This window comes from Sinocyclocheilus rhinocerous, unplaced genomic scaffold (genome assembly GCF_001515625.1).
Source record: "Sinocyclocheilus rhinocerous isolate Xijiao unplaced genomic scaffold, SAMN03320098_v1.1 scaffold594, whole genome shotgun sequence".
NCBI classification, from domain to species: domain Eukaryota; kingdom Metazoa; phylum Chordata; class Actinopteri; order Cypriniformes; family Cyprinidae; genus Sinocyclocheilus; species Sinocyclocheilus rhinocerous.
In genome coordinates this window covers 694,144-705,968 of record NW_015645059.1, presented here as the reverse complement: position 1 = coordinate 705,968, position 11,825 = coordinate 694,144, and the positions used below count along the sequence as shown (strand labels likewise).

The following is an 11,825-nucleotide window of genomic DNA, read 5'->3' as shown; positions in this document are numbered from 1 at the left end:
TTTCTGAATGAATCAGCCGTTTGAACGAATCTGTTGAATAAAGGACAAATAACTCACTCATTCAAACAGTCATTTGCCGCCACCTACTGATTTGGTTTCATATTTAAAACTATAATTGCATTTTTCCCAACATTTCTTATTTGTATGTTTAAAAAAATATTTAAGACATTAATCTTATAAAATTCGTTATGCATTAGAAATTTTGCAGTGTAAATGCATTTATGGCACCTCAGCTTCATCAAACAGGCTGTATAAATACATCTAATGCCACTTCAGATGCAGCTTCTGTTTCCTGCAGTGGAAAAGATGGAGTTTGTTGATACTGATTTCATTTGAATTGTAACAACTATGCAGTTTCTTATTATTCTAACTGAATTAATTGAAACAATGTAAGAATTTGATGTGAAAGATGACACATTTAATAATGGAAAAATGACATATGTTTTGTTATATACATCAACTGCTTTTCAGTTAATTGTTATTTCTACCTCTTTTCCTCTTTTAAAAAAGTATAGATTTTTGTTTGTATATGCTGTCAATAATAGTTTTTAGAAAGAAAATCGGAATCAGCAAAAATCGGTATCGGCAGGTCACACTTAAAAAAAAAAATCTGAATCGCCCAAGAAAATTGCAATCACTGCATCTCTAATTTTGGACAATTCTGTGCTTCCAACTTTGTAGGTGAAGTGTGGGGAAGGACCTTTCCTAATCCAGCATGACTGTGCTCCAGTGCACAAAGCAAGGTCTATAAAAACATGGTTTGAATGAGATTGTTGTGGAAGAACCTGACTTACTCACTCAGAGCCCTGACATAAAACCCCATAAAACACCTTTGGGATGAACTGGAATAGAGCCAGGCCTTCTCATCTGACATCAGTACCTGACCTAAAAATTATCTACTAGATGATTGGGCAAAAAAGCCCACAGAAATACTCCAAAATCTTGGTTTTCCAGAAAAAAAGCCTTTCCAGAAGAGTGGAAGCTGTTGCGAAGTGGGGAATGCAATGTTATTATTAAAGTGTGTGTGAGATGTCCCCATTTGTTTGTCCATATACTGGTGCATCTCAATAAATTAGAATGTCGTGGAAAAGTTCAACATGTACAGTAAATGAATGTACTTTCCAGAAGGCCAACAATTCATTAAAAATGTTTTTTTTTATTGGTCTTATGGAGTATTCTAATTTGTTGAGATAGTGAGTTGGTGGGTTTTTGTTAAATGTGAGCCAAAATCATCACAATTAAAAGAACCAAAGACTTAAACTACTTCAGTCTGTGTGCATTGAATTTATTTAATACACGAGTTTCACAATTTGAGTTGAATTACTGAAATAAATGAACTTTTCCACGACATTCTAATTTATTGAGATGCACCTGTAGTATATATAGTATTTTTTCAGTTTGATACATTTCACTGGTTTGATACATTTTTGTACATTCTGACATAAACATTATAGCATTCACACTCCTGTAACCTGTGACTGGACACATGATATGTTATACAAAGATAAATGTTGTTAAACTAATTGTTTGTTCATTAGAACAAATATTTTAATGTGCAAATAGTAAATGGTTTCCTGCTAGACAAGTGTTTCCTGATTTACCCTAACATGAAATTAATCAAATCCATGTGCCGTATCTACAAAACATCTTAATGGCTCATTTCCACCGAGCAGTACGGGACAGTAGTAAATAAAAGTAAATAAAGTCTAGTCTAGTAAATAAAAATGTGTTTAAGAGGTCCTTTATCCCAAATGCAATTAAAATCATTAATTCAGCAAGTGTTTAATTTTTTTAAAGGCCATTTTCCACTCAGGTGGACAATAACGTTATACAATTCAAGTAGCGATTGACGTCATTCTCACGTGAAGAAGAAAGCATGACATTGTCTGTGTGTATGTGTGAAAATATCAAATTCTAAAATACACTTATTTTTTTGTGTTTGCGCACTCTGATGTAAACAAACCCAACATGCATGAGCAGCATGGCAGAACAAGTGAAGGAGACGCTTCATTCCCCTTGTGATGTCATTCTCCTTGTAGCATGCGCAAGTGACGATTTCCCTGTCAACCAGTCAACATTTTGCATTGAGTCTAGCTCCAATATTTAGGTACTGAACTACTGTGCTAGGTACTGTGAAGGAAGGGTACCAAAAAAGTGGTACGGGTTATTTTGGTACCATTCACAACTTCTGACAATGGAAACGGACATAATTACGTACCAAACTGTACTGTACTGAACCATACCACTCAGTCAAAACAAGCTATTAAGGCTAAAAGTAGCTCCTAACTTGCTGATTTAGGAGAAACTTATACAAAATAATGGACATGTCAGTCTTAATTTTAGAGGACTCAAGAGCACTCCTAAGTCACCAGTGTTGGGCAAGTTACTCTGAAAATGTAATCAAATTACTGATTACTCCTTTTGAAAAAAGTAATCAGGTTACTGCTCTGATTACTTTATTTCAAAAGTAATTAGTAATTAGTTACATTACTAGTTACGTTACTTTTTTCTCCATTAAATGTATGAAATCCCAGCATACACGCTCCCGATAAATATTTGTTATTAAAGCATCAACATTCACAGAACACTGTTATTTTTAACTAAAGCAAGCGGCTGCTGCGTGAATGGATTGGTATGACAGAATGCCAGCAAAGAGTGCTGCATTTATAATCTCTAAAAGACATCTCAGTTCATCGCAATCTCACAAATCTCTGTTATAACACAATAAATACAGTATATGCATAATGAATCTTTCATAATGTCTACAATTCGTATGTTACAATGAGAGGATTCGTGAGCACGCAAATTTCAGCACTGCATTGCTCAACGCTGCAAACACGTGTTATAGCCAAAATAGAAACTCTGCACACTTGCAACTGTTAATCGTTTATATTTATATTAGTTCATGTTGCTTTTGTGCAATAGATGAATAACAATTTATTTGTTTTAGATATTTTATGTTTAGATATTTCTATTTTGCGGGAGTCCCGTGAATAATTTTATTCTCACACACACGAGTCTCTGCACTCGCCTATCAAGTCTTGTCCCGCGCCGCACTCTGTTGCGTTGGGTCTCGCGGGAGCAGGTCTCTAATCCACTGGCACTTGACTCGACAGTGCGTGTGCTACATCCTTTTTACAATCTCTAGATTACAAAACACTGCATTCTGTCAGCAATGTAACGCGGCAGTAACGTATAGAGACTTCAGCTCGTAACTATACTCTAATTACTATTTAGAAAACTATAACGTGTTAAATTATTCTTGTTACTAAAAAAGTAATCAAATTACAGTAACGCGTTACTGCCCAACACTGTAAGTCACTAAGACCAAATCACAAACCATCCTAAAATGGCTGTTGTGGGCAATCCACCTCAGAACGTAAACATCTTCTATTTAATTCAATTATGTCCTTCTTTTCATGTAGTCACAACTGTTACTACACTTTTCAAGAAGTAACAACTGTTCTTGAGTCCAGTTTGGCTTTCTTTCAAGTTTTCAAAACATCTTGCTATCAGCCATGATTATTCTAAGCTGTTAATTAAAAGGCTGCTTGTATGCATATCCACTAATAGTTTGCAAGATGCAGACACGTTGAGGCTGACAATTAGCTGAACATATACTTGTTAATCAGTGACACTTTGTCTACATATTAAAAACTTAATTTGAATATGGCAACATTTTTATTTTAAGATCTTTATTTGAATATGGCAACATGAAACCTTGTTCTACAATATCTCTGTGATTAACTCACTGACAGAGACCCATCCCCTTTTCTCTGCCTGGTCTGCCTTTTCTCTTATGTTAAGATTGGTCTCAGCAGCTTTGTGAATAGGTTTTAAGAGGAAACTGTTACCTAAGAACCTTTACTGCTATTTAGGAGAACTCTCAGTGGTGAGAAGAAATATTTTGTGAATACGGCCCCCGATTTGTGGCATGTGGGCTGCCCATAACAACCACACTTGTTCTTTAAACTGTTTATTCCTGAAAAAGAACTGTGTATAATGGCAATTAAGGGGTCATGTATGAAATTAGACAATAAACTCAACTGCTTGATTGGCACTAAAGTGTATGCGGTGATCTAAATGTTGCTCTGCAGAGTGTGTAGAAACTGATACTTCATGTTGCCTTCATTTTATTTCACTCATTTGCACCATTTGTTTAGAGTGCCTTGAGTGGATTGGTATAAACTTTGCATTTTTCTATGTCTGCAGCACAAACCTCCTCCAACAAAGAAGGCAAACTCTCCTGCTGTATCCACGGTGTCCACCGTGTCTTCTCGTCTACCTCAGCGCTCAGCCTATGGGCAGGGTGCTGGCACAGGTATGGACTCGTTTTAATCAATCATTTCCCTCTTGTTATTTCATCAAGAATCACTTTTGTGAAGCTGGACACAAGCAGAGCTATTAAACCTACCGGATTGCTCCTGTATTTGGCCACTTTAGTGAGCAAAAAAAGATCCGTTTTTAGTGCTTCAAATCCGGCTTGTATTATTTTATATATTTTTATAAACTATTATAGTAATTTTTCAGTTATTTTTTTATGTTTTCAGTTTGCATTTTAATTTTAAGTTTCAGTAATTTTGTTTTGTGCCTTTGTCACTTGTAAATCACTTTTACTTCAATGGCTATAACTTTTGAAAATAATGAGATAGTGTAACCAAACTTGGCACAGAGGTGTATGGGCTCAGAGCCAGTACACACGGAGACGCATGTAGCTGTATAGTCAAAATGTTGTATCGTATCAGCATTTCGTCCAGACAGATCTGGCGTTTTGGGAGCCTGAAACCACTATTTTTTTATTTTTCGGGTCCCAGAGTGGATAAATCTGAAAACGACACCCTTGCGTTTTCATGTTGTACAGTCAATCCGTATATTTTGTGAAACGATGATGTCATCACCCCATGTTTCGACCCTAGTCAGACACCGCTACGTCACGTAAAAGCAACAACAATAGTGGCGGACTAAATGCTTGTGTTCGACTCCATAAATAAATACTTTTATTTAATAAACATTTTATAAATATCTATTTATGTTAAATTTATATGACTCCACTCTTGCTCTTGAAGTTGTTGCATTCACCGTCTTCGTCTTCTTTTTGTTGTGTTGGGTTTGTATATAGCGTGCAAGGTTTATGCATGCTCCAAGTCTTCTTCTCCATTTTTAGCGTATTTCTGTGGCAGAATTACATCGCCACATACTGGTCTGGCATGTATAGTACATCGTTTTGAGTCTGTTTCAGTGGTTTCGTGTGTACGCAGATATTTCTTGAGACGACGCCATGTTTACGGAATTTTTTTTTTTAGAATGAGGAAAAAAAGATTGGATAGGGAAAGCTCTGGTTCATGTGGATAAGCCCTCAATCTGAAGTCCTTAAAAAAAATTGGTGTTTTGGTCACTTGGTGGCGCTATAAAAGAAAAACATGTACAATTATTATTATTATTTTTTTATTTAGGTTTTAAATTTTATTTTTGCTTTATTTCAATTACCAAAATTACTTTTTCACGGGTATTTTTTTTTTGTTTGTTTTGTTTTGGTTTAGGGTTTTTTTCAAGGTAACCATAACATCACTGATCCTGTCCACATATTGGTTTTAATTTCGTCTCACCTCCAGTTGTCTCCTTTTAATATTTTTAACATCAGTAAAAAAGTAAAATAGTTTTTGGACTCTCTACAAAACATTTAAAATGCACATTGATGCCATTGAGTTGACAAGCATCCAAACATAAAGTGTAGAGATGGTAAATTTTTATTCATATTAAAATAAGGACATCAAAAAAAAAAAAGAAAAAATCAAGGCTCTGTCAATGGTTCAAAAAGCTCTTTCCCCTCTCCCTCCACAGGTATTCCTAGCAGCAAAACCTCATCCACTGGCTCATTGAGGAGCGTATCATCAGGATACTCTCCATTACGAAACACCCCCTCTGGCTTGACCAGCCCTCCCTCTGAGTAAGATACCAGCTCACTGACCAGTCCTGATATTTTACATTTTCTTCAGGCTGTAAGATCATCATTATGTTTGTGTTTGCAGAGGGAACATGAAACCCAAGGGCATGGTTTCACAAAGCTCGCTGAGAAATCCACCTTCTGGTATAGGGATGAACAAGAAGAAGGTCCAGAATGCAGACAACTGTATTTCAAGGTATGACATTGCAAGTATTGGCGTATGGCACTGATGCACTGTGAAGTGTGGGTGACTTCTTAGGAATTTTTGTGATGAATGCAAATTAAATGGACCGAGAGATCCATCAACTGCTCCTATTCAATTCAACTTTACAACTGGCACAATATAGTCCAGCGGTAACATTCTCCTGGCATCTGCCAAACCTAGACTGGCCATCAGAGTGCCAAACGGAGAAGCGTGATTCGCCAATCCACAAGTCTCCTATTCAATTCGCCAATTCAAGTCTTTTCCAGTTCACAACATTAGTTACAAAAGGTCTTTTAGTCAGTTGTTATTAGCCTAACTTCTGGGTTGCAGTTTTGTTTTAAATAGTCCACACTGACTCATTCACATCTTTGTGGTTTTCTTTTGTTAGGAATGACATGAAAAACGAAAATGATATAAATTTTTCCACAATGGGCACCAAGTTTTGCCATGAGTGTGGGACCAAGTACCCTGTGGACTGGGCCAAGTTCTGCTGCGAGTGCGGAGTGAAGCGAATGTACATTTAATAAGTACATATAAAAGTAAGACTGACTCACTGTAGCCGTAAAAACTGAGTATTACTTTCCAACCAACTATTGTACTTTGCAAATCCTTGTGCTGTAGAAATATGTCACTTGTAATCTGCTTCTGTTTCTTCTCTGCTTCTGCTCAGTTTTTTTTTTTTTTGGGGTGGGGATGTGAAAGTGCAATATGATTGGTTACTGCTACAAAAGGAGTAGTGTTATCTCCATTAAAGTTATGATTAAAATATTGATATGTTAAATTGACTTAAATTGATCTAGGCCTTAAAATGGGGCCATATCACTCATAAAATTTGTCTATTCTAATGTTAATCTTATTGTAGTGTGTCATTTTGAGGGAATTTAAATGCTATAATTTTTATTTAAAATATTTTAAGTTTTTTTTTTTAGGTTAAAAAGTTTCCTATGTTAAATGCATTGACAACAGTTCTATCACTGAGCAATCCACTTTTGTATTTCACTTTGTTTTTTTACGTTCTTGATTGTTTTGTGTGTTTTTAACAGTACTGAACAAGAAAATGACTTGTAGAAATCGTCGTCGTATATTTATTAGACATACAATCCATCACATCTGTTCAACCTTGGTTGATCTAGTCTGTCCAACATATTTACACATCAACACAACATACAAAACTTAAAGGCAACTGCAATGTCATGTCACATCCTTCAAGAGCGTCCACCATATTACAACCTTACAAAAAAGTAGCTTTACAATGGTATTTTATTGCTTCCGAGCCTTTAAGCTTTATCACTGCTGGTCCAGGATGAGAGAGGTCGAGGAATTGGTGGCTGTTTACCGATCTAAAGCTCATATGCATTTCAAGCATCACTCTGCACCTTGTTATGCTTATATTACTGCTTCTCTGGCAGTAAATATAGCTTATGAATACCTGCTTTTGGGATTATGACAAATTTTGCCGTTAAAGGATAGAATGGTTAAAATGGATTGAACTTATCCTACATAAATAAAGTGGAAAACATAAATCAGATTGTGTTCTGCTTGATGTGTTTATTTAATTGTTTATTTAGGGCTGCCAATTTAACACATTAATTTAATACAGTTATCTATTTATTAAAATATATAAGCCTTTCATCACTGACCCAGTGTTTTATAACACCTATTCAGTGATTTACTCACAATAGTGTCATTAATTATCTTTATTTAGGGGCTTTTCTCAAAAAATATTAATATATGCAATATATGTAGTTATTCATTAAAGCATTGATTAAAATTTTGAATTGATTGACAGCCCTAGTTTTGAGTTTGTTTGTTTTTTTACATGGTTCTGTTCAATATTTCAGTTTCTCTTTATGAACCCATTGTTTTCCTTGCAGCTACTGGCATGAAGTTGCATATAAAATGGGAAATTAAAGTGGAAATTTGATGTTACATAGCAATACAATAATATTTGTAAAAAAATCTCCATTAATGTCAAACGTTCTGGGAAAAAAAACAGTGCTGTACTGTTATATATAAAACATATGTGAAGTGAATATGTTAACATAGTTCTTTATACAGGGGAAGTGACCCTAAAAAGTTCATGTACCATATAAGCCCACCTGCTGATTTTTTTTTTTTTTATATATATAAGAATGACAGGCAGCTTGTTTACAGCAAATGTATGTAAGTCCATGTAGATGTTGCATTAAAATGCTGTTTAAGACTAAAAATAAATAAAGATGGTAAAAGAAAAAGGCAAGGATTTTCTTGGCAAGTGTTGCTCACAAAGATAGATGCAGTAGAACAGTACAAATTGTTATCAACCATGTTAAATAGAACCATTTCAGTAGCTCCTTAAGTCAAGGTTTAATAATTATAAACTAAAAATATCACTCCTTAAGAGGATTTTTAAGAAACAGCTCTACTGACAATTTACAAAACTTAAGAAAGAACCTCATAATAAAAGCATTAACTGAATTCACAGTTAATGTGTTTGGAACACATTCAGTTCCATTTTTTACAAAAAAAAGTTTGAAAAACACAGTGAGAGCGTAATCTTTGGCTTTACTGTAAGGCTTTAAGAAAACGTGTAAGACTTGGATAAGGTCACTTCCCAAAAAAAGAAGCATGTGAAACAACAAAGTTGTAACTTGAGGCCTAGAAAAGTTATATAATATAGGCTTTGAAACCAACTTTTTAGTTTATGAGTTCCATTTGCTGCACCCTTCATATTCAAAGATAATCCGAAGTACAAAGTTTTTAAACATTTTCATGCATAAGTAGTATGCTTATATTTAGCACATATTTTGCCATAAAAAGTTTTTCTTCAGTCAAATACTGAATAGTGTGAATGACACATGGTGCGTCCAGTTACTTCTTCATATTCTGTACATTAATTTGTTGTAATAGAGCTGCGAGATGGATGGAGGCCAAGTATTATATACCGGTTTGCTCTGAAGTCTTCCCACGCTCTGGAAGGTCTGTGCTGAGTGACAGATACACATTGTATTGTTCAAAGTGTCTCTGTAAGTTGGCGAGAATGTCTTTCACTCTGCAAGGCTTCCACTTTCGTATTTGCTGTATTGGCTTATTTGTCCCCTCTCTCTGTTCATCCACAAATGAAACAAAAAGGAGGTTTAAATAAATGAAAATGATGTAAGAGAAAACTGAATGTGAGGAAACAGGTTGTTTCGATTACCTTTCCATGGCACCAACATCTCAAGGATGCATTTATTTCTTCCACAAGTTTATATAACACAACTTTCAGTTGTCCATTTACATTATCTGACTCCCTCTCGATTCTGCTCAGTCTTCCGTTAACACTGCAGATTTTTCTGTGGATGGACTGTGTCTGTGAGCGGATCAGAAACAAATCAGCGAATGAGTGACAACAATGGAGGAGAAACTTGTATCTTCAAGCAGGGTTGTTAAATTAACAACTGTGTCTATGTGCTGTGAACAGCACCCAGCTGACCCTGAACTTCATATGGTCTGGAATGAGTGGGAAGGGCAGGTCAGAACATTTACAAAGCAAATCTGCAGAATACTAAAGTGAAAGAACCAAACAGTGTCACATTTTAGTGGACGTGCCTTTACTGCCACATATAAAAGGCTGTCAAGTATGAGAAACAACTTTTGCTCTTTCAGTTTGAGAGAGAAATATGACTAACATATGAGCACACTCTTGAATAGATGGGGTTTGTTTAGTAGACAAAAAAGTATAGACATTTTCTTACATTTTTTGGCTCCTTCGACATGCTGACATTTCTTACTGTGCAGTTTGAATGGAGTTGTTCAATAATAGCCTCCTGAAAAGTAAAAATAAAGTATTATATATATAATTGATGCATTATTTTCAGTAATCTTTATTTCAAACGTTTCCCTATTTACTTAATATATAAATACCTATATACATTTAGTTAAACTTCAGTTAATTTTTAAAGTAAAACACAGTAAAAATGGTTATTGTGAAATAATAAGTAGCTTACATCGAAAACATCTTATATGTAACCATGGTACCCTGAGTAGGGAATGAGACACTGCGTCCTCTAGGGGTCGCTATGGGGAACGCCTCGTCGTGACCTGTGTCTGAAGCATACATTCAAAAAACACCAACAACATGTTGGCCGGCGACAGCCCATGACGTCACTACCGGTGCGACTATAGTATAAATAGGCGCCGGGAGAACACGTCATTCACTTCTTCGTCTGAAGCTTGCGTCCGAAGCATGGCAGGAAACCTAGAGGACGCAGTGTCTCGTTCCCTACTCAGGGAACCATGGTTACATAAGTAACCTGAGACGTTCCCTTTCAAGGGAACTTCGAACCGCATCCTCTAGGGGTCGCTATGGGGAACAGTATGCCCACGCCACCATGCTGAGGGGAGTGCATGCCAGAAACCTAGGCGAGCACTAAGTACCAACTCTACCATAGCCATGGGAGTTGCCCCTAGGACGTTAAACGGCTGTCCGTGACATTATCCCCTACGGCCAAAGGCCTAGGCTACATACCCAAACTTACCTGTTAGGGCCAGACTCCTGGGCCCAGGGTAGAGCTCAAGGCTTGGAATCATAATGGATTCCTTTAAGGGGATACGACCAAGAACCTAGTATCACACTAAGTGTTGGGCTGTCACACAGGGGCTACTGCTTGCTCTTGCATAAGCTCTGAAAGGAACTGTCTCAACAGACCCCTAGTAGCAACACCCTGTTAAAGTAGGTATCCAGAGGATACATAGGAGGAGTGGTGCCCAAGGCGGAACAGGGGTTTTAAACCACTCAGAAAGAGCAAGAAGTCGTTGCGCGTAGCTCTTACCATGCAGGATTTTAGAAAAGTGGGCAAAGCATAACATGCACACACTTGAATACCGTTCTAGGGGTTCTCGTGGCACCCTGAAAGAGCAGAAATAGCGTATCCCCAAACGCTATGTCTAAGGCTATAATGCTGGAGTGGCTAGCAGTAAATCTGTAGCTGAGGGAGCAACATCCAGCTCTCAACGAGAGGGAGCTCAACCTACAGCATGTTCCAATGGTGGAACAGCTAGCAGTTATTCAGCTGAGGGAGCAACACACCCAGTTCTCAATCCGAGAAGGGGGCTCGACCTGCAGCATGTTCCAAAGCTGGAACAGCTAGCAATAATTTACTTAGCTGTGGGAGCAACACACCTAGTTCTCAATCCGAGAAGGGGGCTCGACCTACAGCATGTTCCAAAGCTGGAACGACTAGCAGTAGTTTACCTTGGCTGAGGGAGCACAAACCCAGCTCTCAACGAGAGGGGGCTCGACCTGCAGCATGATTGTAAAATCAGAAGGGTAAGCATACTGCAAGCTAGCCAAACACTCAGCGCATCAGGGAGGCAGAGGAAGGGCCTAATCCACCTCATGCTGCTGGTTCCAGGTGCTCTGGAGAAACAGAGAACTCAAACTTCTCATGTGAGAGGAGAACTCCGAATTCAGAGGAAATAACGTTGCTCATTCCAGGTAACCCTTTGATAAAAGGGGTCAAGAAGCGACCCAAAGAAGCCTCTAGTCCGGACCATCAGTAAGGTGGTTACTATGAAGCCATAGAACCAACCTAAACATCATAGGTTCAGCATAGGAGACTGTAATGCAGGAAGTCCCTACCAAACCTCGGTCAGGTGGAGAGATGGTGGTTACAGGGGAATTAGGAAGGGGAAGAAAAGGGTAGATGTTACACC

General features: G+C 37.3%; 1 protein-coding gene and 1 long non-coding RNA gene across 4 annotated transcripts in view; one reads left to right on the top strand and one right to left on the bottom strand.

Moving 5' to 3' along the window:
• Nucleotides 1-7,057, top strand: part of LOC107705233 (zinc finger C2HC domain-containing protein 1A-like) — a 23,573-nt gene extending 16,516 nt beyond the window's left edge. Inside the window, exons 7-10 of the mRNA XM_016508436.1 lie at nt 4,213-4,321; nt 5,842-5,947; nt 6,030-6,140; nt 6,538-7,057. Of these exons, the coding sequence (XP_016363922.1) occupies nt 4,213-4,321; nt 5,842-5,947; nt 6,030-6,140; nt 6,538-6,673 (462 nt within the window). The 3' untranslated portion in view covers nt 6,674-7,057. The remainder of the gene's footprint in view (nt 1-4,212; nt 4,322-5,841; nt 5,948-6,029; nt 6,141-6,537) is intronic.
• Nucleotides 7,058-7,904: 847 nt separating this feature from the next.
• The window catches only part of LOC107705235 (uncharacterized), a 7,548-nt gene continuing 3,627 nt past the window's right edge, over nt 7,905-11,825 (bottom strand). For all 3 annotated transcript variants that reach the window (XR_001636046.1, XR_001636047.1, XR_001636045.1), the window contains 3 exons: nt 9,866-9,937; nt 9,328-9,480; nt 7,905-9,233 (listed from right to left, as the gene is read on the bottom strand). This is a non-coding gene — a long non-coding RNA (uncharacterized LOC107705235). The remainder of the gene's footprint in view (nt 9,234-9,327; nt 9,481-9,865; nt 9,938-11,825) is intronic.